This window comes from Sturnira hondurensis, unplaced genomic scaffold, assembly GCF_014824575.4.
Source record: "Sturnira hondurensis isolate 20B ecotype Veracruz unplaced genomic scaffold, ASM1482457v3 Scaffold0006013, whole genome shotgun sequence".
Lineage (NCBI taxonomy): Eukaryota > Metazoa > Chordata > Mammalia > Chiroptera > Phyllostomidae > Sturnira > Sturnira hondurensis.
In genome coordinates, this window is record NW_028078644.1 from 1 (window position 1) to 26,552 (window position 26,552).

General features: G+C 44.3%; 1 protein-coding gene across 3 annotated transcripts in view; it reads right to left on the reverse strand.

The window, feature by feature from the left end:
* Positions 1–1,623: 1,623 nt before the first annotated feature.
* Positions 1,624–26,552, reverse strand: part of LOC118988143 (elongator complex protein 1-like) — a 28,738-nt gene continuing 3,809 nt past the window's right edge. For 2 of the 3 annotated variants that reach the window (XM_037047547.1, XM_037047546.1), the window contains exons 3-16: positions 24,691–24,843; positions 22,932–23,013; positions 21,643–21,723; positions 18,700–18,785; positions 16,787–16,883; positions 16,357–16,447; positions 15,173–15,296; positions 14,168–14,261; positions 11,683–11,913; positions 10,389–10,559; positions 6,727–6,826; positions 4,562–4,870; positions 2,227–2,333; positions 1,624–1,939 (exon numbers count right to left, since the gene is read on the reverse strand). In XM_037047547.1, coding sequence (XP_036903442.1) covers positions 1,800–1,939; positions 2,227–2,333; positions 4,562–4,870; positions 6,727–6,826; positions 10,389–10,559; positions 11,683–11,913; positions 14,168–14,261; positions 15,173–15,296; positions 16,357–16,447; positions 16,787–16,883; positions 18,700–18,785; positions 21,643–21,723; positions 22,932–23,013; positions 24,691–24,843 — 1,866 coding nt within the window. In that variant the 3' untranslated portion in view covers positions 1,624–1,799. Of the gene's footprint in view, positions 1,940–2,226; positions 2,340–4,561; positions 4,871–6,726; positions 6,827–10,388; positions 10,560–11,682; positions 11,914–14,167; positions 14,262–15,172; positions 15,297–16,356; positions 16,448–16,786; positions 16,884–18,699; positions 18,786–21,642; positions 21,724–22,931; positions 23,014–24,690; positions 24,844–26,552 lie in introns of all 3 variants that reach the window. The other variant, XM_037047548.1, reaches the window with a different exon arrangement.

The following is a 26,552-nucleotide window of genomic DNA, read 5'->3' on the forward strand; positions in this document are numbered from 1 at the left end:
TACCAGAATAAGGAGGCAAAGGATTCTAGTTAGATCAAAACAGGACATCTCCTCACCCTGGAGGCCTTACCTTCAGGCCTTAAGTTTTAAAAAATGGGAGAGAAGGGTGCAGCCCAGACACCTGCCATCCTGGGCTCCCTCTGGATATGCCCGAGTTCGCCAGTGATGTGACCCTCCTCCCCCAGTGGAATCTATGTTACTCAAGTGTGTGATGTGCCCAGAGTATAGCAGATCCGTTGCTCTCCTTGTTCTAAACCTGGCTGTCATAGGGACAGGCACAGAGTCGGTGCTCGCTAAACAGTGAGTGCATAAAAGGTCAACCACAATTCTCAAGTCAGTCCTGCCTAAACATTTTCTCCAAAGGCAAATAAAGCCGCCCAGGCCAGTGAGCTACAGGGACTGGCTGTAACCACTGTCCATCAACCTCCACCCTCCACGGGGGACCAGCTGTGTGGCAGCGGGGCAGCGGTGCTCTCATGTGGTCTGTGGCTGCCCACTGGGTACACCGGCCCTGGGGTTTCCTGGGTGGTATAGACCAACATCAGCCCCCACCTGTGTTTTGTCTGTCGCCACCCTGCCTAAGCTATAGAGCAACTTGAGACAGCTGCTACTTGTGCTGGGTGTGGAGATTCCCAGGTGAAGCCAAGCGGTGAATCTTGGCTGGCTGGTGCTAGTGCCAGGCCTGGGGCCACTTCATAAGGGGCACAGAGGCTGGGGGCTCACTGAGGTTGGCTGTTGCTTGTTCGAGAGGATTTACGACTACAAACCCAGGACCAGCCATTCATATGGAAAAGCAGCTTGGGTGGGCCAGTAAGTTGGGTGAGACTGAGTCTCTGGGGATCTCCAAAGTGGGGCAAACAGTGTTAGCCAGGTTATTGGAACCTCAGATATGGCACCAGCCTGCCGGCTCTGTGGTGTGTGAGGGGTCAGAAAAGGGACATTCGCCTCTGCCCACTTTTCTGTTTGGAAGAAAGTTGTCCTCCAGCTCTCGTCCTGACACCAGACACTTCAGTTTCTCCCTGTGCACCACTGGTGCCTTCCAAGCTGGTGCCCTGGTGCTGCAGCTCAGAGGGAGTAAGTCCATGTGTGCATTTTTTAAGAGGATCTGCTTGGGACTCCAGAAGTTTCTTCCACCAATGCAATCCCCACTGGTTTTTTACAGCCAGTAGTTCTGGAGACTTATCTCCCTGGCACTGGAGCCCTGGGCTGAGGGGCCTGCTGTGAGGCTGGGACCCCTCACTCTGGAGGTATGCCTCCCAAATTCTTATCCACCACACGTGGATATGGAACCAGCCCATTCTGTCTCTGCCCCTCCCACCAGTCTGGGTGGATGCGGTTTCTTTAATTTTGTAGCTGTCAGACTTACATTCAACTCAATTTCTGATGGTTCCGAGTGATAGTCGTTCTGTATTTTAGTTGTAATTTTGATGTGGTTGTGCGAGGAGGTGAGCTTGTTTACCTATGCCACCATCTTGACTGGAAGTCCACAAGTCATTTCTGAATACAAGGTCTGACAAAATTCAGTAGTTCTCTACTGTGGCTACTACACATTAGACCCAACTGGGAAGCTGTTAAGAACATTATCGCATTCTTCTATTTGTAAATTTATACTTCCAAGAAAAGGAATCAACTAACTAATGTACTGCCAGTCAATCTCTTAATCCCATTTCACAGATGAAGAAGCTGAGGCTCAGGAAAATGGGTAACTTCTCATTGTTGCCTTAAGAGTTAGTGAGACCCAGGTGCATCTCAAAGCCCAGACTCTTCTACCTAACGCCATCAGATCCTGGGTCACTGCCTTAGCTGGTAAGTTTGTCTGCCCCAAGTTCACTTACCTCCCCACCAACCACGGCCAATTCAGTCTGTGCACACGGATAAGGAAAGCGAACAGGAAAGCCAGCCGGGTTCTTCCAGGGTTCAACAGCCACAGAGGGGGACTCTGCAGGATTGGCAGGTGAGGTTTGTAAAAAACTGGCAAATGAAACTTGCTAAAACACTTAACATACAATTTGGATCACTTTCCAAATATATCCTGGAAACTCATTAGGGTACTGCAGTTCATTACGAGAGAAAAGAGAGGTGGAAAACACATGCCAATTCCAAGCTACAGAATAGGGTTTTCCAGAGTACTTAAAAGCCCTAATGATCAGTGCAGCACAGAAATGATACAAGTCACATTTTCAAGAACTAAATCATGAACATGGTTCCCAACATTTTGATACTCACCCCAAAGGTACTTAAGTATCTGGCCACCAGCCAGCTGTAATGCCACTGACTTGGTCTTGGAATTGCAACACAGGCTGATTACGACCCCATCCACTGTCACAGATGAACTGACAAAGTAAAAAAAGGGAGGAAGGGGATGTGAACAGACCATTTTTCTCCAAAGTAGTGGCATTTCACTAAACATTTCATTTTGCAAAACAGAGAAAGAAACGAGCACTTTCCTTTTGGTGCTGCTCTGCTTATTTCAATTATATACACAATACATACACACAAGCACAATAGTGTGCACACACACAATGATAAACCACTGCAATCACAAGCCCAGATAAAGCAACTCCTGTCATATCACATTATTTCCCACACTACAAATAAGCCAGGTGTCTACGCTGTGAAGGCATCCCTCCTATTCTGGCAGCAGGTTGTTGTAACTTATTGCAACTGATACTTTATCGCCTTCATTAGATATGCCTGGTTCCAATACTATTTGTCTTCCTAAAGCACAAACTGCATTTAAAAAGCAGTCTGTAGGAAAGCAGAGCAGTCTCTGTTGCTACCACACGCACTCAGGGAAGTCTGCAGGTCGCATTTACGGGAAGAGAGCCATGTGCTATTGTCGTTATGCTTCCACCTGCGTCAGTGAAAAGACACCAGTCATGTTTGAAAGGCGGTGGAAGAGGTAGTGATAAATACACATGGTGCCAATGCTAACATTTACTCAGAGTGTTTAGCCAATCTATAAAATACCCCCAAAGCCCCAGATTTTGTGAGGGCAAATTATCTGCAAGTTAAGAGAGCAGACTCTGGAACTAGACTTGCTGGGAATGGATCCCGGCTTCACCTGTGACCTCAGACAACTTACTTGCGAGCTCTGTGCCTCAGCTGTCTCAGCTGCAACACACTATCAGCACAGACTCCGAAGAGGCATTGTGAGAGAAAAATGAGTTAATCTAGGTAAAGCACTAAGAAGAGAACCTTTTACCAAGCATGAGCTGTAGTAAATGTAAGCTATTAAGACCTCAAAGCTAACTGAGACTTTATAGTCCTCAAAGACACTGACGCTTTACGTGAACAAAACAGTCTTTTTTGAGAAACAAAAATCAAAGCAACATATATACATTTTAAGTGGCTTTGCATTCCCTTTACAGTAAAGGAGATGACTGCATCTAGCTCTTTCTTCTACAAAGAGTTTTTAATTGTGGAAAGTAGGAACTGGCATAATTTACACATTTCTAGTGGAAACTGTTCTGCTTTTCAAGAGTAAATCCCTGGTTACCTGTAAGTGCTACATGCAGCTACATCATTTTCTGCACCCAGACATATTTACAAAAAGCTTTTTAAAAATATACAGCATTATGAGTCAAAGATTCAGAGTTAATGACGGCATCAGGATATGTGTTGTGTATACAATAAGGAAAGGGTCCTAATTTTGCAACGAGCTTTCCAGAGTTTACATGAAACCAGATCTTTAATTACAAATGAAGCTGGAGATTCACATCAGCGCACGCCCACAGTGCTGAGTTGCGATGCTGGAAACCCCAGGCCTTCCCAGAGCTGTCTGCACAAGGCTCTACTGCAGAGCGAGGCCCTGCACTGCAGACGACAGCTCACTAACTCAAACCTGGGACAAAGGAGCAGTCAGGAATCGAATCGAAATGGGGTCAGGCAGCAGTGAAATTTTAGCGAAGGAAACAGAGGAGACTTTCCAGTAGAAAGTGGACTTGAGTGCCAAAGAGCATGTAAAGAGGAGGTGGCCAGACATCAAAATGCAGCACAGAGAAATCGATCTCACAACTGATCGTAACTACCAAGGGTAATCAGAGTGGCTGATTCCCATGGGCTAGCAATTGCCCCAGTGGGATGTAAGTGTACGTTCAATTAAAATTTTTAACACATCTCGCCCTGACCAGGGGGGCTCAGTTGGCTGGGTGTTGTCCTGCAAAGTGAAAGGTCGCCACCAGTTTGATTCCCACAGGACGTGAGAGCCACCCAATGGAGGTTTCTCTTTTACATCAATGTTTCTCTGCCTCTTTGTCCCTCCTCCCTTCCCCGCTCTCTACAAATAAATAAATAAAATCTCAAAAATAAATTTCTTAACATATCTTAAAATGTTTTGCCTCATCTATTGGTATAAGTCCTATTTTTCACCACTTGATACATTTTTAGTCTTTATTTTCACATGACTCAAAACCAGCCTTAACCACTTGCTAATAGTATCTAACAAGGAAGCTACTGCCCCTCAACTTGGCTCATTGAAGCCAAAACACATCCAATGTGCATACAGACAAAGCACAACTGCATCTAGTAGGATATGAACTACACGAAAGTGCTGTCGTACCTGACGGTGAGCTGCCCCTGCTCAACATCCGTTTCAGAAGAGGCCACGGTGAACTGCCCGTGCTCGTCATCCATCTTGGAAGAGGCCACAGTGAACTGCCCGTGCTCGTCATCCATCTCGGAAGAGGCCACAGTGAGCTGCCCGTGCTCATCATCCGTCTCGGAAGAGGCCACAGTCAGATGGTAAATGACAGACTGTGGGCTGGCCCAGCTGTGGCTTACGGCCAGGAAGACGTCTTCTTGGACCCAGGTGAGAAAGCTGAGCTTCAGTGGATTTACTTCTTGATCTTCACTATTCTCAAACTGAATTCTATTGTAAATATCGACAATATGCAAGATGTGAATAAAACTTTTAACACCACCGAGAATTTCCTGAATGAAGGAAGAATAAACCACCCTGAATACAGTCAACACCTAATTATTTGGAGGGACAAACCTGAAGTGATTTCAAATACTAAAAACCCAAAGATAACATTTGCCTGGTTCTAAAACATGTTTTCTATTCACTTAATGTTGTCTCTTATATTCTGAGATCTTTATAGATTTGAAGAGAACACTTCGTGAAACTGACCACACAAGAAAATCTCCTGCCCAGGGTTGACCCCGCGCTAATAAAGCCCAGAGGTTTTCCACTGTCCCCACAAACTGAACTGCAGCAGACACTCGGATCTCAGCAGAATGGGTCCTTTCCTAAGCAGTTCACGTTAGCTTGAGAGTGAGCTTCCCTGCCTCCAACGTCTTCCTTCTACAGCATTTATACACCAGAAGGGAGTATTCTCTGCCACCTGGGGCAGGATCTCCTACGGCTACTTCCTGCCGGCGAGCGGAAGCAGCAGACCCTCCGTGCACACTGAAGGAGCTGCTCCCAAGCCTGATCTTCCTCACCCAGCTCTCCAGGACCCAGTCTCTGCATTGCATTCAGCCCCACGCAGGGGTGCCCCAACTGGTCCTCACCGGTGCTCTGCTCCGATGTTCCCAGTCCTTCTCTGCCAATCCTAACCTAGCCCTTCTTCCAGGATTATGGTAAGTCTTTGTGTCTTTCACGAAACTGTCTCTGAATGACTGGAAGCTCTCCTCTCGATTTCTAAAACATGAACCTATATTCTAAATTGGCTTATACTTTCTGTCCTCTCATGGTTTCCAGTCTGTGAAATAAAAATCATCCATGCCATTGTTCTTTGAAAACTATTAAGCATCATATAAGCAGACTCCAAATCAAACACCAGTAAGATACATATATGTTGTACATTTATTAAACATACTGCATGTATCTAAGAAACATTCAGTTATTTGTTGTAGTCAATTTACTATTCCTATTAACTTAGGAATAAAAGCTCCCAGGAGACGGAATAGTAAGGTTATTAGGAACATGGGCTCATCAAACAGAATACACTGAAATCCTGGATTTTTACAGAAACAGCATTATAATTAATTTGGCTTCTGGGTCATTTTACAATGCCTATAGTGTTCCTGAGGTATTCAATTATACCCATGTTCATTTATATTACTTCCAGTGGAAAATGCATTCTGATTTGCAACCAGGAGCACCCGGCGTTTCAGAGTGCGGGATGAGGCCGAGACAGAGGCTGCGTGGGGTCAGCTGTACGTTAGCAACCTACGCTCCTCACCGACTTGCGCGAATGCAGCTCTGCCCTGTCAGCTTCGCCTCCATCTTTCCCTGGAGAACCAAGGGCTGTTGAGAGGAGCAGGTTTTAGGCTGGTTTATTACTTGTACTCTCCTGCCACCCATCAGCATATATGACATTCGGAATATAAGTACATGGCTTCCCCAACGAGGCTGAAAAACCAGCACACGGTATTGTATCTACCTGCTGTACTACAGGGTAACAGCGGGTGAATTTACTCCTAAGAACCAAGTACTTGTAGCTCTAATTAAGAACCACCTACTCGTATCTCTTTTCCAGACGAGGTGTCCCAAGGGAAACTGTAAATCCATTTTCACCCACAGCTCCCAGTTTCACCGTAGGATCNCTCTCCTGCCACCCATCAGCATATATGACATTCGGAATATAAGTACATGGCTTCCCCAACGAGGCTGAAAAACCAGCACACAGTATTGTATCTACCTGCTGCACTACAGGGTAACAGCGGGTGAATTTACTCCTAAGAACCAAGTACTTGTAGCTCTAATTAAGAACCACCTACTCGTATCTCTTTTCCAGACGAGGTGTCCCAAGGGAAACTGTAAATCCATTTTCACCCACAGCTCCCAGTTTCACAGTAGGATCTGCACTTGGACTATCACCTAGAAAACAAAATTGCAAATATGATCATGGTAAACTACAAACATTTCTCTTGATACAAGGCCATGGGGTTCTAGGTGTCAAACTACTTTACAAAAAAAGCAATTTAGAAAAAAATCACATCTCAATCTCTTTTTAAAATTTATTCCTGCCTTTCAGGAGAACCAAGATCTGCTTCTCCATTTATACCACATCGCCCCATCCTCAGCAATACCGGGTGGGGCTGCCCTCTCAGCCCAGTGCTGTTTCCTCCCACTGTCCCACAACCGCCTCTCCCCAACCCCACACCTCTGATCAAAAGCCATTCTCCCTCCATCCTTGATCCAGGGCACACACCGCATAGCAGCCAATACAATGCTTTAAAAACTGAGTCAGAACACCACACTCTCCTGCTTCCTTGGGTGCTTTCCTGTCTCACCAGAAAGAACACTAACATTCCCAGATCCTTCAAAGGCGACAAGAGCTGTTTCCTGTCACCTCTGTGACCCCGCCCACCACACTCCCCTCACCTGCTCTGCTGCTGCCACCCTGAACTCCTGGCTCTTTCCTACAAATGACCAGTGCCTTAGCAGTTGCTCTGTCCTCTGCCTGGATGTTCTCACCCCACATCTGTATGGCTCCCTCTCCAATTCCTGTTGGGTCTCTGCTTAAATGTCACCCTCACAGACAGGCTTCCCGGTCACACAAAATGCAAAAGCCACCTTCCCTTGCCAGCCCTTATCCTCCTGCTCCCCCAACATCCTGCTCACTGAGCAGTGCCCAACGCTGGCATTCAACAGCTCCAGCTCCACGTGAGCCATCCGCACCAGCACCCGCAGCTGAACCGGCTCCAGGTTTGAAGACCAAGTCCTATGCTCTAATGAAAACTCCCACAGCCTTTTCCTGAACTCTTTTATATGCAAACACTCTACAGCACGCTCCTTAACTTCTTAAAGTCTTTCAGCTCCTGGATTTGTAGGATCTTTCTCTTCTTCGCATTTCTGCAGACACTCCCTGGGCTCAAGCTCTCACCATCTCCTGCCTGGACGCTCTGCTACCTGCCTCGAAGTGCCCACACCCCTGGCCTACCCACACACGGACACCTGACAAATCTCCCAAAGGCAGAGCTCCCGACCCGCCCTATCTGGTCCCGGGGAGCTGTGAGCGTTAGCACAGCGACTGCAGAGTGCCACAGGCATTCATTCCACAGAAATACAGACGTCCCAAATTGACTGTGGGGATGGCTGCAAAACTCTGTAAACGTACTAAAACCCACAGAATTACACACCTTATATGGGTGAGCCGTATGAATAAAGTTATTTTTTAAGTGAATGTAGGACAGAATAGTCTGTACACTGTAAAACGATATACAAACTCAAGTCAGTATCGCACACTAAGCACCGCAGAAGGTCCTCTGCATCTGATTCTTTTTAATCTCATAAAACCAGCGGTGGGATGCCCAACGGTGGTCAAGTATAAAAACAATCACACTCGCTTCTGCTAGTACCAGTTGACAGAAAATCCACTTTGAAGAGCAGTGAATTTCTGCTTTGTCTGATTTGTGAACACGTTACTATTTCTAAAGTTATTAAATACTAAAAAGCTTAAGGAGGATTTTTATAGGATTTATGAGGATCTGCCCAAATTTTATAGAGTGAAACTAAAACCAGAGAAGCTGGAGTCATGTCCAAGCACATCAGTCCTCACTTAATGCCGCCAGCACATTCTGTGACCTTAAGTGTAACTACATACAACAAAGTCCATTTCATCCCAGGCTAAATGACACAAAGAAGAGTTAAGTTCCTACTGCTTCTCCTCAACATTATAACAAAATGACTCTTACTGAACCGAGGACCCCCTGTAGTACCAGTACAAACAATAGGCTGCTGATTAACAGAAAAGCTGATACGCAAGTAGGACATTCCAATACAAACAGTTAATCTTGACTATTCTCCCCCAGCCGCTATCTAGTTTACTGCTGAGAACTCAGCAGTTATTTGAAACAAGGACACCAGTGCCATTGGCCAGCATGATTTGTGCCGTGACTACAGAACTCATAACTAAACACGGGTGTCAGGCTCCCCCGTCCATCAGAAGAGCGACCAGACACTGAGAATGGGGCCGCGGGAGACAAGGGAACGGAAGCTAGAACCCTCGGCTGGAATCCCTGCTGCTCTTGCTCAAGCAGCTGTAAGGCCACTGGCATTTTGTTCCTTCATCTCTGACAACGGAGACCTCCACCTGTGACCCAGCTCCCAGGAGGGCTGGTGAGAGCAACTGAAACCAGGGGTGAAGGCAATGGAAGCTGTAAAATGCAGTAAACATGTAATAAAATGCTATCTTATTTCCAGGGTTGAATGAATGGGTTTTTTCCCCAATTTTTTAAATTTAATTATTTTTCAAGTACAGTTTTCTGTCTATGACTCCCATCCCATCCCATCCCCCATGCTCCCCCCTCCCATTTCCACCCTTCTCGGTTGTTGTCCACGTATCTTCATATATGTTCCTCTAAATCCCTCCTAAATGTTACTGTTTAAATAACCAAGTCTTCAAGTTCAACAAAGCAAAAGGAATAGTTNATGGAAGCTGTAAAATGCAGTAAACATGTAATAAAATGCTATCTTATTTCCAGGGTTGAATGAATGTTTTTTTTCCCAATTTTTTAAATTTAATTATTTTTCAAGTACAGTTTTCTGTCTATGACTCCCATCCCATCCCATCCCCCGTGTTCCCCCTCCCATTTCCACCCTTCTCAGTTGTTGTCCACGTATCTTCATATATGTTCCTCTAAATCCCTCCTAAATGTTACTGTTTAAATAACCAAGTCTTCAAGTTCAACAAAGCAAAAGGAATAGTTCTTATAATCCAGAGTGAAACTAAAGCCCCAGTGAAAAAAACCCCACATGCCTATTTTTGGATTCGCCAAAAAGCCCATTATGTTTTTTCTATAAAGGCACAGTCTTCATTTTCACCAATAACGTCATTGATTTGGATATTTTGAGTATGTCGGTTGTCTCCCACTATGGGCTTCCAGTGGGTAGAGACCACGGGTGCTGCTAAACACCTTCCAGTGCATAAGACACCCCACAGCAGAGAATTATTTGGCCAAATATCAACAGTACCAAGAAACTTCACAAACCTTCTGACATATTCCATCAGTCACAGCACCTTCTCTGTATACTGCACAAATTGTTTTTCCCATTTCAGTTGCGTTTTTACCTTTCTTGAAATAATAAAGCATAATACGCCAAAAATGTTGCATATTTTCTTCCATCTTCGATATTAAAATGGCTGCACAAAAATTCACTAGTTTTGATTTTTTTTAATGCATGCTGATATGAAAGCTGTCACAGTACAATCTAACACAATCATCTCAATGAAGTTAAAGAGCACTACTTAGGACCATCATATGAAAAAAACATAATGGACTTTTTGGCCAACCCAATAAATGTCATGATGACATACATATTAATTATAAACTTCAAAATGTTTAGAGACACTAGAGCGAAGGCAACACCAAACTGTAACGTGCTCTTTAGAGGAGGAACGTGATGCAAAGCGTCTTGGAAACAGCTGGGAACCTACCACACTTATAAACAGAAACCTGGTTACTGGCATCGAGGATGGCGAGGTTGTTACTCTCCTGAGGGTGGGTAGAGAACGTGACCTGATTCACGGGCTGTGGGAGCAGCAGGCGGTAGGTGTACATGGGAGGTGGAACTACACTCTGCCGGAAGACGGTCACCATCACCCTGTCTGCAGGTGCGAGAGGGACAGAAGGAGAGTTAACACCCACGGACGTTCAATCTGTAACATGAGGCATCAGGACGGCACACACCACTACCTAATAATGGTGGTAGGACATATACAGCAATTCTTTAAAATAAATTTCAGTGTTTTTATCATGAATAAGCTTAAATATCATGTAAGAGGCGAAGGAGGTATCACAGACTCTGTCTATATCTGGCTACTGCCACCTCCAGGCCAGGAAGTCCATCTCTGGTCTTGGAGGTTTCAGGAGCCAGGCACCCGGTCGAAGTCGGAGTTCTAGCTTCAGCTGCTACCCAGCCAGACTAAAGCAAGGGGATCAGCGCGTTTCAATTCCTCAAAGCTCCTCCCTCTGCGTGGATTTGGAAATAGGGCATACCCGATCGAGTCCTCTACACAGAGCACGTCATTAGTAAATCAGCATTATGAACGTACAGAACATGAGTTAGTACACCCAGTCACAGTACAATCTTAGAAGCAAGTTTTTCCTTTTATTATCAGCAAAAATAAACTGCCTGTTCAGGTGGCCACTGCTCTCCCCAATTTCCTCCCCCTCACCAAAACAAAAACAACACAATTCTCCACTTCATTATACGCCAATCTTCACAGTAGACAGAAGTCTGTGACTCCAACTGAACATACTGGAGAGGCATGTTATTGACAAGTATTTTATCAGAAAACAAAGCAACATGGGGCAGAGGTGGGAGGTGAATAATGCAAGGGTCAGGGTCAACGCAAACCCAAGTCAGAGCAAATGGTGAGGCTGACACACCCACAACCACAACACGACTGAGGCCCCTCTACCCGGGGTCAAAATTTTCAGCGTCTTCAAAGGCTGGACCAGTAAATACATGAAGACTGTGAATGCTCCACAAGGAATTGGGTTGGTGGGCAGGTGTGCAGAGGAGGGACCATGGTCCTCAGGTGGGTACATGCCCCACCTATGGACTCTCCCATCCAAACAAAACAACAAATAAGTAAAAACAATCCAAACAGCCAAAGCAACCAGCCCAGTAAGCAGTCCCCATCGTTTTAGTGAAACCACCATGTCGGCAGGCACGGGGTGCAGGGATCCCTTCCTGGCCCGTCAACGCCCTTCCCCGCTGCTTACGTCCATCGATGACAGCCACGTTTGCCATGTCACTGGAACTATCCCCCAGGCTCCGGTCAGTTGTCCAGTGCCACTCATAGCAGAGGTAGTGCCAGCCCTGACAGAGAACGTGCAGCCGGTACGGGCTCACTGGGTCCCACATCAGAGACACAATCTTGCTCTTCCCACAGGCGCTGAAGGGCAGACATTGCTTGAGATACCAGTGATAGTTCCCAACAGTCCAGAGCTGAACTGCAAGGGAGAACAAAAGGCAGGCCTTCAGAGGCCGCAGGGCCAGACTTCCTCCCCCCCACAGAGGGGCACGGGGGCAATCGTTTCTTCTTCAAATGACTCTCCAGGCGCAGCCTCTCCATTAATGAGGGTGGAAGGATGCTAGGACAAGACAGTGCTGTGATGAGTTGTTTTTTTCACAGTTTTAGAAAGAAAGCAAGCTGATAGATTGACAGTATTAGAACACTCAATCCAAAAGCACTGGACTAGCACCACTAGGTTGAATTAAGCTAAGATGCTTATTGTTTTCTCCCAGGGGCTTTGCATGCAGTTATGTGCAAGGTCCTATGGTGCTAGTTAGGATTCAGCTGTCCAAGGACATTAGCAAGCAGTGATCTTTCATTTATTAAAAGAATAAGACCTAATCCTGAGGAGTGGGGTACATGGGGAGGTGTTGCTCAAAGGGTTCAAACTTTCGGTTATAAGAGAGGAACTTCCAGGGACCCAATACACGGCCTGGGGCCTGCAGCTCACAATATAGTACTGGGTACTTGGAAGTTGCCAGGAGGGTTGATCTTAAAGGCTTTTGCCACAACAACAACAAAAACGATAATCGTGTGAAGAGACCCTCACTGTGGTCAATGTTTCACAATATATCCATATATCAAATCAAACACTGTATATCTTAAACTTACACAAAGTTGTGTATTAATTATATAAAAATAAAGCTTAAAAAAAGACCCAATCATATCAAAACCAAACTTTATTAAACAGATGTAACACATAAATGAAGATCTTGATATTAAGAAATTTATTTTCCTTAAATATCTCCTTGCTCACTGATTCTCAATTCACCGATCACAGTACATCTAACCCAGTTCTCTGATGCACCCACCGCCATCTCTCCCCTAGCAGTGAGTTGGTGAGTGAGACTCCACTCTCACGCAACACCACCCTGAGCACATCCCACTGCCTGCCCTCCACACCCTGTGGTTCTCCACCCCGGCAGCATGTTAAAAGTCACCTGGGAGCCTTTTGAAGAGGAAAAAAAATACTGATGAATACGATGCATTCCAACACCATGAATTCACTGTGATGAGCCCAGAAAGGGTTTTGGTTTTTTCCTCCTAAATGTGTAGCCAGGGCTGTAAACCACTGGGTTGAATGAATGAATGAGCTTCCTAAGTAACATCTGAGTTAAATAAAAAGTTCTACTGATAAAGTTTGAGAGCCACTTAGAAAAAATCAAGTGAAAAGGTTTATGAACAAAAATGTTCAGCACATTATTGCTGATAATGAGACATTACCAAACTTTAAAATGTCTCACGGAATGGGATTTGGTAAACTGGCACAAGTAAATATCACACAGCAACTCAGAATAATGCAGACGGGTATCCGAGATGGAAATACGTGTGTGTGACAGTGGAAATGCAGTTACAAAACTGCATGTATCAGACCTGCATATGTAACAAAAATGAGACCATGGCTTCTCATGAGATAAACACAAAATATTGAAGGTGAGAAAATTTTAACAGTGATTATTAGAGTGATAGAATTATGGATTAGCTTTTTCCCTCTCATCTTTATTTTCTAATGGTTTCACCTACTATGTACACACTAAAAATACCTATATACACAACTTAAAAGGTACAGAGAAGATTCCTGTATCTAATCCAACTTTTCCCTTCCACAGTGTAGTACTGTTTTGGCCAATGATCAGATTCTCTGTACCATCTAAGAAGTACTGATGACCGGTAACGGTCAGTTTTATATGTCGACCTGGCCAGGATGCAGTGCCCAGTGGTTTGGTTGAATAGTCTAGTCTAGAGGTGGCCGGGAAGGTCTTCTGTAGATGTGATCAACATACACAGTCAGTTGACTTTAAATAAAGCAGACCACCCTCCATAACGTGGGTGGGTCTCATCCAATGAGTTAAAAGCCTGAAGAGCAAAGGTTTCCCAGAGGAAAAGGAAATTCTGCTTCAAAGTGGAACGTAGACTACTGCCTGTCTGCAGACGCAGGCCTGTCCTATACATTTCAGACAAGACTGAGATGTCAACTCCTACCCGAATTTCCAGCCTGCTCAGGCCTGCCCTGATTCTGTCTCTCTGCAGGCCCCTGACTGACCCGTGACTGAAATCATCAATACCCAAACCTAAGCACTGCCCACCTTGGATTCCACTACAGGACTGAGTCCGAGGGATAAGGGCAGTACCACATCTACTTTGAACTACATCTTATGGGACAAAAGGCTGAGATGATGCGGCTGTCTCACCATAGGTTTTTAGAGCGGGATTTCCTTCCCTCTGAAGGCCTTCCAACCACACGGCCAGCACAGTGGAATCGGCATTCCAGAGCAGGTCGTTCACCTAGCAGGGAAAAAAGACTCGTCACTGTCCTTTACCTACATATTTACTTCCAAGTCTGTCCCCTGAATTCCCTGTTCTCGCTGGAGCTGACCCCAGCTGTAAATTATTAACCTACCGAGCCCTTAAACAAGTCTGTGTGATATGTGATTTTAGAGGCCTTTAAAAATGCATCATGCTGAAAGGTTAAAAAAGACTTAACCACCAAATGCAAGGTGACATTTAAGACAACCAAGGACATCTGAGTATGAACTGAGTATTAGATAATACTAAGGAATGATTACTAATTTTGCAAAATGTGATAATAATGTAATTGTGATTATTTAAATAAAAATGTTCTTAACTGTTAGAAATGAATATTAAAAATACATTTTCTAGAATTTAAAAGAAACCTAGAAAATAAAAATGTGTGTATGTGTGTTTGTGTGTGTAGGCCAGAGAGTGGTGGACAGACAAAAATAATTTTGCAAAATGTTGGCATCTTACAAATGATAGGCACCCGGGAGTTCGTGAACCTCCCCTGTCAACTTCTCACGTATTCAAGATCACCGTCTGATGTGCAGCTGTCCCAACAAAGACCCTAACGGCACACAAGCTGCTTAAGACTGAAATGTTATGAATGAAAAATATATTTATTACTAGAATTATGCTTTTGTCAAAACAAACAATAATAATTAACATTTCTATTTCTTGTCTGTTTTATTTAGGGTAGGAAAGAAACGTCATTTGTTCTTTAACAATCCAAGGAGAAAAATTGCTTTTTTTTTAAAGGAAAAAACTCAGTTTTAAGCAGCCACTATATTTATTACTATCTACACTGGAGCTTCTATTTACACACCCACATCAAATACAAGCCTTCTCTACAGATGCGTAAAGACCTCTGAACTTGATGGTGAAATAACTCAGACACCTACCTTAACCTCATCTTTGATGAAAGGAAGAACGAAGTGTCCATGGAGAAGTCCATTTTTCTCAAAAAACACAACATCCTGCTGGTTGGGTCTGTCCTGCGTGGATGCGATCAAACTCCCAGAGGGCCTGAGAGCAAACGCAGAGTGTTAGAAGGCCCCCAAGGGTATCCAGCTGGCTTAACACAAGGGAAAATGAAAACAAATGGTTTTTTCAGCAAAGACAAAAAAAAAACAAAACAAATAAGTTTCAAATTCCACGTGTCTCCCGGTGAGCAGGAGCCCTGGCGTGGGACTAGACGCGTCCAGAGGATAGTGTGCCTTTGCCCACCTGCACGAAACCTCCACCTCCCCACAAAGCCTCAGGTTTAGAGGGCACCTGGGTGACTTGTTTAAAAACCAATACATTATTTAAACCATTCCATCATAATGCCTTATAAAACCGTAACCTGTTTTTCAAGTAGGTAACTGCAGCCAATATTCCACGCTCAGTTAGGAACTTACAGAGACTTCTCAATCACCTCATTTATATTTGTCGCTAGGTTTTAATACGAATACATTTTTCTCTGTGCTCTGTCACCCAACTGCGTCTCAATACCAGTGGGACACAAGATGTCTAAATCCAAGCGCCCGAGTGGCTTCACATGCAACAGGTGCTGCTGGAACGGGGTAGAGAGATTTCCTCCATCCGTCCTCAGGGCAGCCGAGAATCGAAGGCAGGCCGTGGCCGGCACTAGGGGCCTGGGCCAAGGGGGGATCAGGCCTGAATCCAGCCTGCACGCTGCTCTGCAAACCGATGCCCTCGGTGTGGGAGTTTGAGCAGGAGAAGGAAGCCCCCTCTCTTCCCAGTCCTCTGTTTAGCTCCACTGACCGCAGAGCTGTGCCCACTGTGACCTCCCTTCAGAGCACCTTTCTCTGTTGTACACAATGGCTTCGTGGAGACCCTGCCTACATCGTGCAAAACCTGTGAGCTTTGGAATGATGAAGATAACTGAAGAAGCTCATAATCTACTATTCAAATTGAAGTCAAATTTCAGGGAACTAAGTAAGAAACATACAGGCTTACAGCCAAATGAAAAAAAGTATCTTTTTGTGTTACACAAACACCTAGATTCAGTAAGTACTACCACCCCTACCCGAGTCCCAGGAAATTCTGAGGAAGGAGTTACAAGATTTCTCCTTCCACTCACTTCCAAGCCAGAGCCGGGCCCAGTCCTGATACAGGCTCGCTGGTTGACTGCAAAGCAAATTCTCGGTTCCACACTCTGACCTTCCGAGCTCCTGTGCAGTAGGTGGGGGTGGGGTGGAGGGGAGACAGAAAACAAACTTAAAGCATTATGACAAATGCTGTCAATCAGAACTTTTCAAACACTTCCCTTATTAATAAAAACTGTTTTACAAAGCCAATTAGATTAATCTTGTTAAATGTTTGAACCTAACTCAAATATCTGAGTTAGGTAGGAAGCTAAACCAAACATCCCCAAAGAACACTTTGAAATCTTAGCTCTAAATGTATTAACATCTCAGGCAGCAGAAAAACCCTCAATGAAAAAGAAAAAAACCTTCCCAAACTTAGTGAGATAAAAAATTCTTCTGCTGAACTGAAAGTCATTTCCATACCTGTCTCTGGGCAAACAACGCTCACAGCAAAAAATTGTCCATCACCACGCCAGGTAACTCGTGGGCTATGGTCATCCCAGGGCAAAGCAGGCTCGAGCTACAGAGATGACGAAAGCCAAATGTCACTGGTGGCCTTAAATGGCCCAGAATCAAGCAAGGTGCAAGCCATTAAATCTTGTACAGGAGGATTAAGCTACCTAGAACACCAACTTTACAGAAACCTCAGGAATTCTTCTAATAAAAGGACCCTTACATCCATAAATCATTAATAAGAGAAAAGAACTTTAAAAAAAAATCCTGCCCTGGCTGGTGTGGCTCAGTGGATTGAGCACTGCTGGCCTGCGAACCAAAGGGTCACCAGTTCGATTCCCAGGCAGGGCACATGCCTGGATTGTGGGCCAGGTCCCCAGCACAGGGTGTGTGAGAGGCAACCACACATTGACGTTTCTCTCCCTCTCTTTCTCCCTTCCTTTTCCTCTCTCTAAAAATAAATTTAAAAAATCTTTTTAAAAAAAATCCCTTTTGGGGCATTAAAAAAAGCAGTCTCCAATCAATGTAAGAGAAGAGCTACAGCTCTAGATAGCAAAAACAGGGAAGATGGGTGGAGGGAGGAGCAGGAGGGTATGGGGGGGGGATAAATGGTGATGATGGACAGACTTGGGGTGGTGAACACACAGCACAGTGTACAGATGATTACAGAACTGTACACCTGAAACCTGTATAGTTTTGTTAACCAGTGTCACCCCAATAAATTCAACAAACAGGGAAAAAAGAAACAAAGGAAAGTAAGTGGAAAATATTTTCCATTAAAAAATAAAGTGACCTAAGAAACCCACCGGGTAACTACCACAAGGAAATACATGTTGTCTGCCTAAACCTAAGAGAGTAGAGCTCTGTCTGCTACGTGAGCTTTACAGCTGTGCCCAGCAGAGCTGAGCAACAGGCCATAAAGGGAGCTGCAATGGCGAAAACAACATGCAAGTTCTGTGCTCACTGTCCAAGAAGAAGGCTGGCTTCCACTGTCACTTGCATCTCAATCCTGAGGGCCTTGAAGACAGAAGCCAGCGCTGCCGGGTTGGGGACAAATCCACCTGAGCACCCAGCATCACATTCCAGGGACAGGCCGAGTCAGAATGGCACAGGCCCCGTGTGCGCCATGGTGTGCACCACGGAACACATGGCAGCCCAATGAGGTTTGTTCTAAAGGAGCTGCCCCATGGGACTGAACACGAGCCTGATGAAGCACACGGCACACGAAGTGCAGCCAGAAACAAGGAGGGACAGAAAACATAACTGGCGGGCGATGTACTACTAAGTCCTTTATCCGAGAAGGGCAACTCATGGAGATTTCTTCAGATACTACCTACGATGCTCCATCTGCCCAGGCCCCAAATCGTCCTCAATTCTACTCTCTCACAACTGACATCTCATCTATTATCAACAAATCCTGTCACTCTACCTGCCAAAGGTATCCAGAAAGAAGGAAAACAAGTTTCATTCAGGAGGAAAAACAGAAAGAATACCTGACATCTACACATGTACGGAAAACATAAAAACACGCGTGTGGCAGACCAACAGTGAATGTAGGACTGCAGCTCCGTGTATGTATCAGGGGAAAACTCAGGGTTTTATTTCTGTGATTCATTCTCTAAAAAACTGAATATTGGTTATAATTATTCTGTACACTGAAAAAAATGACAAAGCAGATTGGCATTAAAAAAGAAAAAAGTCTTTCTAGGGTGACTCATTCCCTGTGGTTTTCTAAACAGCTTCAGTTTCACTAAAGCACAAGACACCTGTTCATTATTAGCCCCTAGGTGGGCACCTGGGCCCCCAGAGGGTGGCAGAAATCTTACGCGGTGGCCATCTTCCTCCTTCCAATCAAGTTTCGTTACCCATCAGACCAACCTTACCATTTGCATCTGAAAGGCCGCTTGCCTGCCCTCTGATCCATGGAACTGGGTCTCCTTCTGGCCCCATCCAACAGTGATAAACTTGCCTGGAGAAGGGGTGATTGAGAACAGGTGAGACAATCAGTAAGCTAAATGAAATGAAATAAAAGCAGTTTCACTGCTAGTCTTCAAGAAGTCAGGAACTGGTAATTACGTGGGTCCTGAGACCCGTCAATAAATGGACCAGCAGTCAACAAAACCTATGTTCCACACACTACATGCCGTGGCATTTTGAAGACTTTGAAGCGTGCTAATTTTGGACAGAGCTTTACTGCCATCACACACATTCTTAATTCCCTTGATGACCCACAGCAATCCACCCCACTTAACAAGTAAGAGTAATAAAACATGGAGAATTTATACAATATATCCACTGATAATCGAGACAAGAAAAGAGCTGGGAATAAAATTATAATTACAAGGGTCCAATTCAATGAATGTCCCCAACCTCCCAGTTAGTGGAGGAAGGGACAGGAGAAGATAGAATGCAACTCCTCACACAGAGACTAAGACCCCCAAGAGGCAGAGGCCAAAATCAGGACACAGGGCATCTGCCTTGCAGGCTGAGGTTCTTCCTAAATCATGATGCTCCCCTTACATAAAACACAAAGTCAGAGCTGCTGAAACAAAGCAGCCGCCTGTCCTGGAGACAGGATCTGGTACCCACTTGAGAACAAGTACTACAGAGGTGCCCCTCAAAGCCCTGGCCAGATCCAGGGCCCAATACGTCCCTCCCACCATTGATTTCGATGCTGACGAAGTGGGCTGTTTATAATTTGTATAAATTAGGGGTCAGCAGGACCATTTCCTATCTACTCTGCACCGACACATCCAAGTACTGTAGTACCTGGTACATGCCAGGTAGTACCTCAGAGCTTACCTTGCTTCTGGGTACAAAGAGCAGCACTACCCTGTGCACACACCTGGGCTTCTACCTCAGTTTCCTCAGAGAGGTAAAGGACCAAGGAGTGAGGCAAGGGAACTTCTCCAGTGGGATGAGACAATAAGCCATGAGGCTACCACCAGAACGAGCGACTGCGGCCTGCGTCTGCTTTGACAGATCAACTGTTACTGAAACACAGCCGCGCCTGTTCCTTCATCTTCTACAACTGCCTTCACACGAAAACATCAGAGCTGAGTGGTTACAACAGAGACCATATGGCCTGCAAAGCCCTTAACAGAGCAAGTTTGTCAACCTCGGAGCAAGTTATTTTCTGGTTAGAGGAAAAATATATGCTCACCACTCCACGAGTGACTGTTTTGCACTGACAAAGACACTTTTAAGATGTAAGACCCTAACCTGGATTCCCTTGCTCCCTTGATTTACTCTATTAAGCTATAAAAAAAGCTTAATAGCTTTATTAAGCTATTAAGTTATAAAAAAGTCGGTGGGATCAGCCGAGCCCAGGGCACTTTCCTATGCAAAGGTGTGCTGTCTCCATGACTGTCCTCAAAACTGCACGTCCCAGAGCACCACCCTGGGTCTACACTCTACCATAGCAGCTCACTGAGCAAGTTCGCCTACTCCCAAGATCATGAAAATTCCTGCATGCCAGTGACTCAGCCCGATACTTGCCTGCTTCACCTGGCGATCCCACATGGCCCTGAAAGCAGCCCGAAACAGAATCACCCCCTTCCCTCTAACATCCCGGCATCTTTATTCCCGCCACCTGAGCTGCTGACTGCAGTCCCATTAAACTTTCTTCTTCACTTACATATCCAAGCTGACTTATTTCATTTTCTAAACTGTTATTTCTCAAACTACTACGGCAGGAGAGGAACCATGCACATATTCCAAACAAGTTTCTCAGTAAATTCCAACACATATACTCCCATCCTCATTGAGAATCAAATCTTTACTAAACGTATTCTCTCTTTTGGCCCACACCTGCCTTCTTTCTCTCTCACCTGCATTCCTACAGCAACCTCGGACCAGGTTACCCAGCCTCTTCCCTCCGCACCAGTCACTCTGTCAGTCCTGCGTCCTCATTATCTTTAAAGGCTGATCACCTATAACTCAATGTCCAAACTCCCTACCAAACTTAATTAAAACGCATTCTCTTCATCTCATTTCTCACTCATGTCCTGTGCGCCATCGATGTGTAAATGTCTACAGCTGTCTAAACAAGCCACGATGTGCCAAGGCTTCTGTGAGACAGCCCTGCCTTGAATGGCTTCGTCCTCTTGCTTGGACCACTCCCCCACCCTCAGACCTCATCCGCCCAACAGCAGTTCCGCTGGCACTCGGCACAAGTCGCCTCATCTGCCAAGACTCTCCTCTCCATCACTCCTTCTGCTAATGGCACCCTAATGCCTGCACATCAGTCACTGAACTCCTTAATGGGACTCCTTGAGAGAAAAGCCAAATTATCCACAGTACCAAACGCTGCCGAGTTCTCATCTCCTCAAAGATTATTACTGAATAAATAAATTACTTTTAAATGAATAAATGAACAGCAGTTTTCCCAAATGACTTCTCAGAGTTGGTGGAACAAGAAGCATGGATTTAGACCTCAGCAAAAGTTAAAAATCAGCCTTCTCTCTGACCTTTCTTGTTTTCTCCCCAAAGCTGATCCCACAAATGCTCTCCTCACTCTAGCTGGTGTACAATCTCTTTCACCGAACCTCCAGCCTATGCCTTTCCCAGGCTTGGGGCCACAACTATCTAGATGATTTCGATTCCCCAGGCCACTGACAAAGCCGACTCTCAGACCTGAGAGGCCCCAGAGGTGTGCCTGTCAAGATCTGGGGCGTGCTAAAGGAAGTGGCCGACAGACATTTAATAAATGGGAGTTCAAGCGTCACAGTTCCTTGGCTTTAGGATACGATTCAGAGTGCAAGAAAAATGATCAAACCTGAGAGGAACTTCAGGTCACAACATGTTTCAAACAAAGTTACACTCACTTTCACCAAAATCACCCTGGTGGATCTGCTGTTCCATGATTGGTTCAAAGTCTTTTGTCATCATAATCAGGGTCTGTTGACCTTGGAGGGACATAAACAAGAATGATTCATTTTCATGTAACAAATTTACTATTCCATAAGTATCGGTGGCATTGGAAGCCACATATTCCATATGAATCAGTGGAATTCATAGTCAGAATGAAGCAGACAGAATTCATTCAATGTCAGGAACCGCCCTGCCTGGTTTCAGGAGCTGTAACCCCCCCATGACTAAGGCTGAGTAAGAGACCTTGGGACCATAAGTCACTAAGGAGACAAAGCTTATCTTCCTGGAAGGGACAACGGCTCTGCCCCCTTTTACTTCACCCTGCTTGGCCCCAGGTGGATGACTGGTTAGCCAATGACAGGTAAGATTCTGCAAAGGAGAGACGACCTAAAACAGGCATGGTCACGAGGAGGCCCTCAGGGAAGGACCTGGGGGGCTGTAGAAAAAGGGGGTGATGGACCCTCACCCCTTGGCTTTCACATAGTCTGAGTCCTCATTCTGTTTGAGAGAAGTCTCCTAATCTCTTGCCTGTCCTATTTCCCCTGCTTGACCTAAGCCTGAAACAATGCTGGAGGTGGGTGCGGCCCTGTGCTGGAAAGGGCATGTTCCCCGGGGCGATCAAGCCTAAGAAAGAATGCACAAAATCCTGTGAAACCTGCTTTGCTAAGAATGCCCTTAAATTTCTGATAAGGGTCCAAGCAAGAAATGAGTTTGTTTCCCACCGTTTTAGAGCCCTTTAGTTGACCCTGACTCAAAATAAGCCCTCAAAGTTCTTTGAATGTTATCTATTGTTCATCCTTACTGCCTGACAATGACTGATGAGCTTTACCTGTATTCCTGTGCAAACCGAACCCAGTAAAAGCCCACTGAGGAACAGGCTCCTGGCCCTTCTCCTTTGAGAGATTGGCCACCTTTCGTCCCCAAGCAGATCATGTCTTGGTAGACTTAGTCTCATCTGTGACAGCAGAGGGTGAGGGGGTGTCCTGTGGGTGAAGCCCCCTCTCAATTCAAAATGTTTTAACTCTCATTTCTTAAAAAAAGAGCTCTTGACATGGTGCTTATTCTAAGCTATTTATGTATGTAAGGCTAACATGAAAGATCACAAAGCCCTCCTCTCTAAATTATAATGCTGGTATAACTGTTCAAAGAAAATTTCTGAAGCCTACACAGCCGAAAATGTAGCCCTGTGAGAGATCAGGAGCCACGTTTTATCAAAGTCAGCGGGGACTGATGGCCAGCTCACCTGTAGCAAGCAGCAGCAGCTCTTGGTCAGGACTCCAGCTCATGACGGAGATGCCACTGGCCACGCTCCCCACACATTCCCGCTGAGACAGGCAGAGAAAGATAAGAGAGATTTCAAAACTCCTCAGTCTCAGTGAATATTCACTGCACCCTTAGTCAAAACAGTTAAAAAGGAAACCCATAAATGTAAATTTATTCAATAAACACAGGAACGACAGGGAAGGGGAAAGGCTGAAAAGACTGTGGGGAACAGACAGTGAAAGGTGTTCCTTATAAGGCGCAAGGAGGAACGCGGATTCTGCCTTGTTCCTCTGAGAAGGCCACTGAGAAGCCACAAATGGAGAGGATGTGTACCCTCTGATCAGATGAATGGACTGAAGGAGCTCGGTAATCAGGAAAAAAATGCCATAAAATGTTTTGAAAGTTGGGGGGGGTGGGCTGGGATGGGAGTAAAAGACAGAAAACTGTACTTGAACAATAATGAGATTAAAAAATAATAAATTTAGAAAGTTAAAAAATAAAGAGATCATGAACAAAAAAATGTTTTGAAAGTAAAAACATGCTTTTTAAATATGAGAAATACTATTTAAATTCTACTTGACAGCTCTGGTATTTCTTACCATAAACTGAAAGTAGGATTTATTATTGTACTACGTGGAATGGGTGAAAACGAAGGTGTCAGATTTAGACTGCCAGGGTTCACATCCCCTCTGACAAATTAATTGTAGACCTTCAGCCTAGTTGCTTAAGCCCTCTGTGCTGCAACAGCCTCTAGCGCTAAAGAATGGGAACACAATCTAGCGCCTAAGGTTGCGGTGAAGAGTAAGTGAAATTTTACATGAAAAGCACTCAAAAAAGCACCTGGTATATTGTAAATGTTGAATAAATGTCAGCTACTATTATTATATTATTAGTATAATATAATCATGTTGCATGATCAATTAAAGAGATCACAACAAAGGGAGTAATCAGAGAAGTTTAAAAAGAATCAAACAACAGTGTGAAACCCTTGCTATTAAGAAAGACTAGAAATTCAGAAAGTCAGCCTCATGCTAGAGCAGAGAAAGAGGCTAATGGCTGAAATCTGTCTCCTCTGGTAATCCTAAAATATGCATTGTGATAATATATTACTACAGTTCCTGTCATTCAGGGACTCTGAAGTTAGCCATCAATGAGAGACTTAATCAGCATTCATAACAGAAAACATAAGCCATCTAAACATTTCACAGACTTTCTGATTATAGAAATACAGGTTATAACTCAGGATCAGATTTTGGTAAGAGGTGAGCTATAGCACTCAAGAATGGCCAGGATTTTTTTTTCATGTAATTGTTCTGATTAACAAATGCGGTAGACAAAATTGAGTTTTATAAGAACCTTGAAATGCAGCTAAAGCCATGCCAACAATTTTTTGTAAATAAATATGTAATGAAAAAACTCTGCCCTGGCTGGTGTAGCTCAGTGGATTGAGCGTGGGCCTGTGAACCACACGATCGTGGTTCGATTCCCGGTCAGGGCACATGCCTGGGTTGCAGGCCAGTTCCCGGCGGGGGACCCATGAGAGGCAACTATACACTGATATTTCTCTCCCTCTCTCCTTCCCTTCCCCTCTAAAGATAAAGAAATAAAGTATTTTAAAAAACACTTTAATTTGCAAAATGCTTAAATACTACAGCTCATGAATTTTTAAATTTCCATGCAAAACAAGATCTCATTTGAGGGTGCATGAGGATTCCTCCTCAGTGGACTCTTGCACTTACCTGGTGTGTGTTGAGATTGCAAAGTATGACGTCACCCGAGGCTGTAGCCACACACACAGACTCCTGACCCAGCAAGTCCTGAATACCAACAATGCAGCCGCTCCCATCCTCCGGGAGAAAGCCTTCTGCCACCAAAGGGACTTCATTTCTCACCTTTCACCAGAACAGATACACAAGCAAAACTAAGCCAATCTACTTTCAAGAACAATTCATAACATTTCCATAACATTTATAGTGCTTCCTTTATAATATAAAAGCTTTCAAAAACAATTGTTTTCTAGATTAAAATCCAAACTTCCACTTGAAAACTCTTACAACCCTACCATCTTTAACAAAAAATTCATGCAAACTTTTTGCCAAGCCAGTGCAAAATAAAAGCAAGAAGCCTGGTCCCTTTAAAAATTTCCAATAAAACATCAAGATAATAACTATGATTTCCTAAGATTTCTACATATGGAGGAAAAGGACTAAGAATATAATCATCTCAAATACATTAGTAGCAAAATATAAGTAGGGGATGATATTAGAATCAACCCAAAGAGCAAGTGAATATACACAAAAGTAGGGCAGGACAAAAGCAGGTTTACAGTTCTGAGTATGTGAAACAGTTTATTCTTGTATTATTATTTCCTAGTTATTGTATTATTTTCCATACAAACCACTGTAAATCTACTCTTGCCCCATCCTTTGTGTATGCACCATATTTTGCCATGTATAATAAGCACTCATTTTTTTGGCTTAAACTTTTTGACAAAAAATCTTACATTTTAATTTTTTAATTCAATTATTGTATTTATTTAAATTTAAATACTTGGTTTTTGTATTATAAGGGAAATTTAGCACTTATTTTTGTATAGATATTGTAACTGCTTTAGTCTAGAGTTATACTTTTAATGCATAAGCATAAATAAAAAATTAAAAACATTTATATGGATACACAATTAGTATTACCCATATATAATGCACATATTTATTTTTCCCCTCAAAAATTTGGGAAAAAAATGTGCATATGCACAGCAAAATATGGTGCGTGTGTAGTCTGTCTGGAAAAAATCCAACCATTGTTAATATAACAAGAATGGTTTTCACAACATTGATGTAACCTGGCAGCCAAGAAGAGTGGACTGAAATGCACATGCATGAACAATGACAACTTCACTGTACTGGTCAGTGGGGGCGGTGGATGCTGTCAAGTGAGCATGTGTGCTGTGTGGCCATCACATTCAAAATGACTAAGCATGTAAGCAATGGATCTGCATCAAGTTTTGCATTAAGCTTGAACATTTCCTCTATGGAAACTGTTCAAATGATTCAGAAGGCCACAGCTATGGGCAACTGGTGATTGGCAGCTTCATTACAACACACCTGCTTATGCACCCTGTCTGGTGAAGAGTTTTTTGGTGAAACATCAAATCACCCGGGTGACTCAGGCCCACTAGAGCTCACATTTGGTGCCCTGCGACTTCTGGCTTTTCCCAAAACTAAAATCACCTTTGAAAGGGAAAAGATTTCAGACCACCAATGACATTCAGGAAATTATGACAGGGCAGCTGATGGCCACTGGGAGAACTGTGTAAGGTCCCAAGGTGCCTACTTTGAAGGGGACGGCAGCATCACTGTCCTGTGTACAATGTTTCTTGTATCTTGTATCTTCTGCAATAAATGTCTATTTTTCATAGTACATGGCTGGATATTTTCTGGACAGACCATGTGAGAAAGAGGGAGAGGTATATATTCGGGATTCAGGAGTGGAGATCCTCATTTAGCTGGTATGGGATGGAGGCTGAAACACAGTTTTCAAAAGGCAGTTTCCATGGCAGCCCCCGTTGAGAACCACAGCTACAAACGGTCCGGGGAGAAAG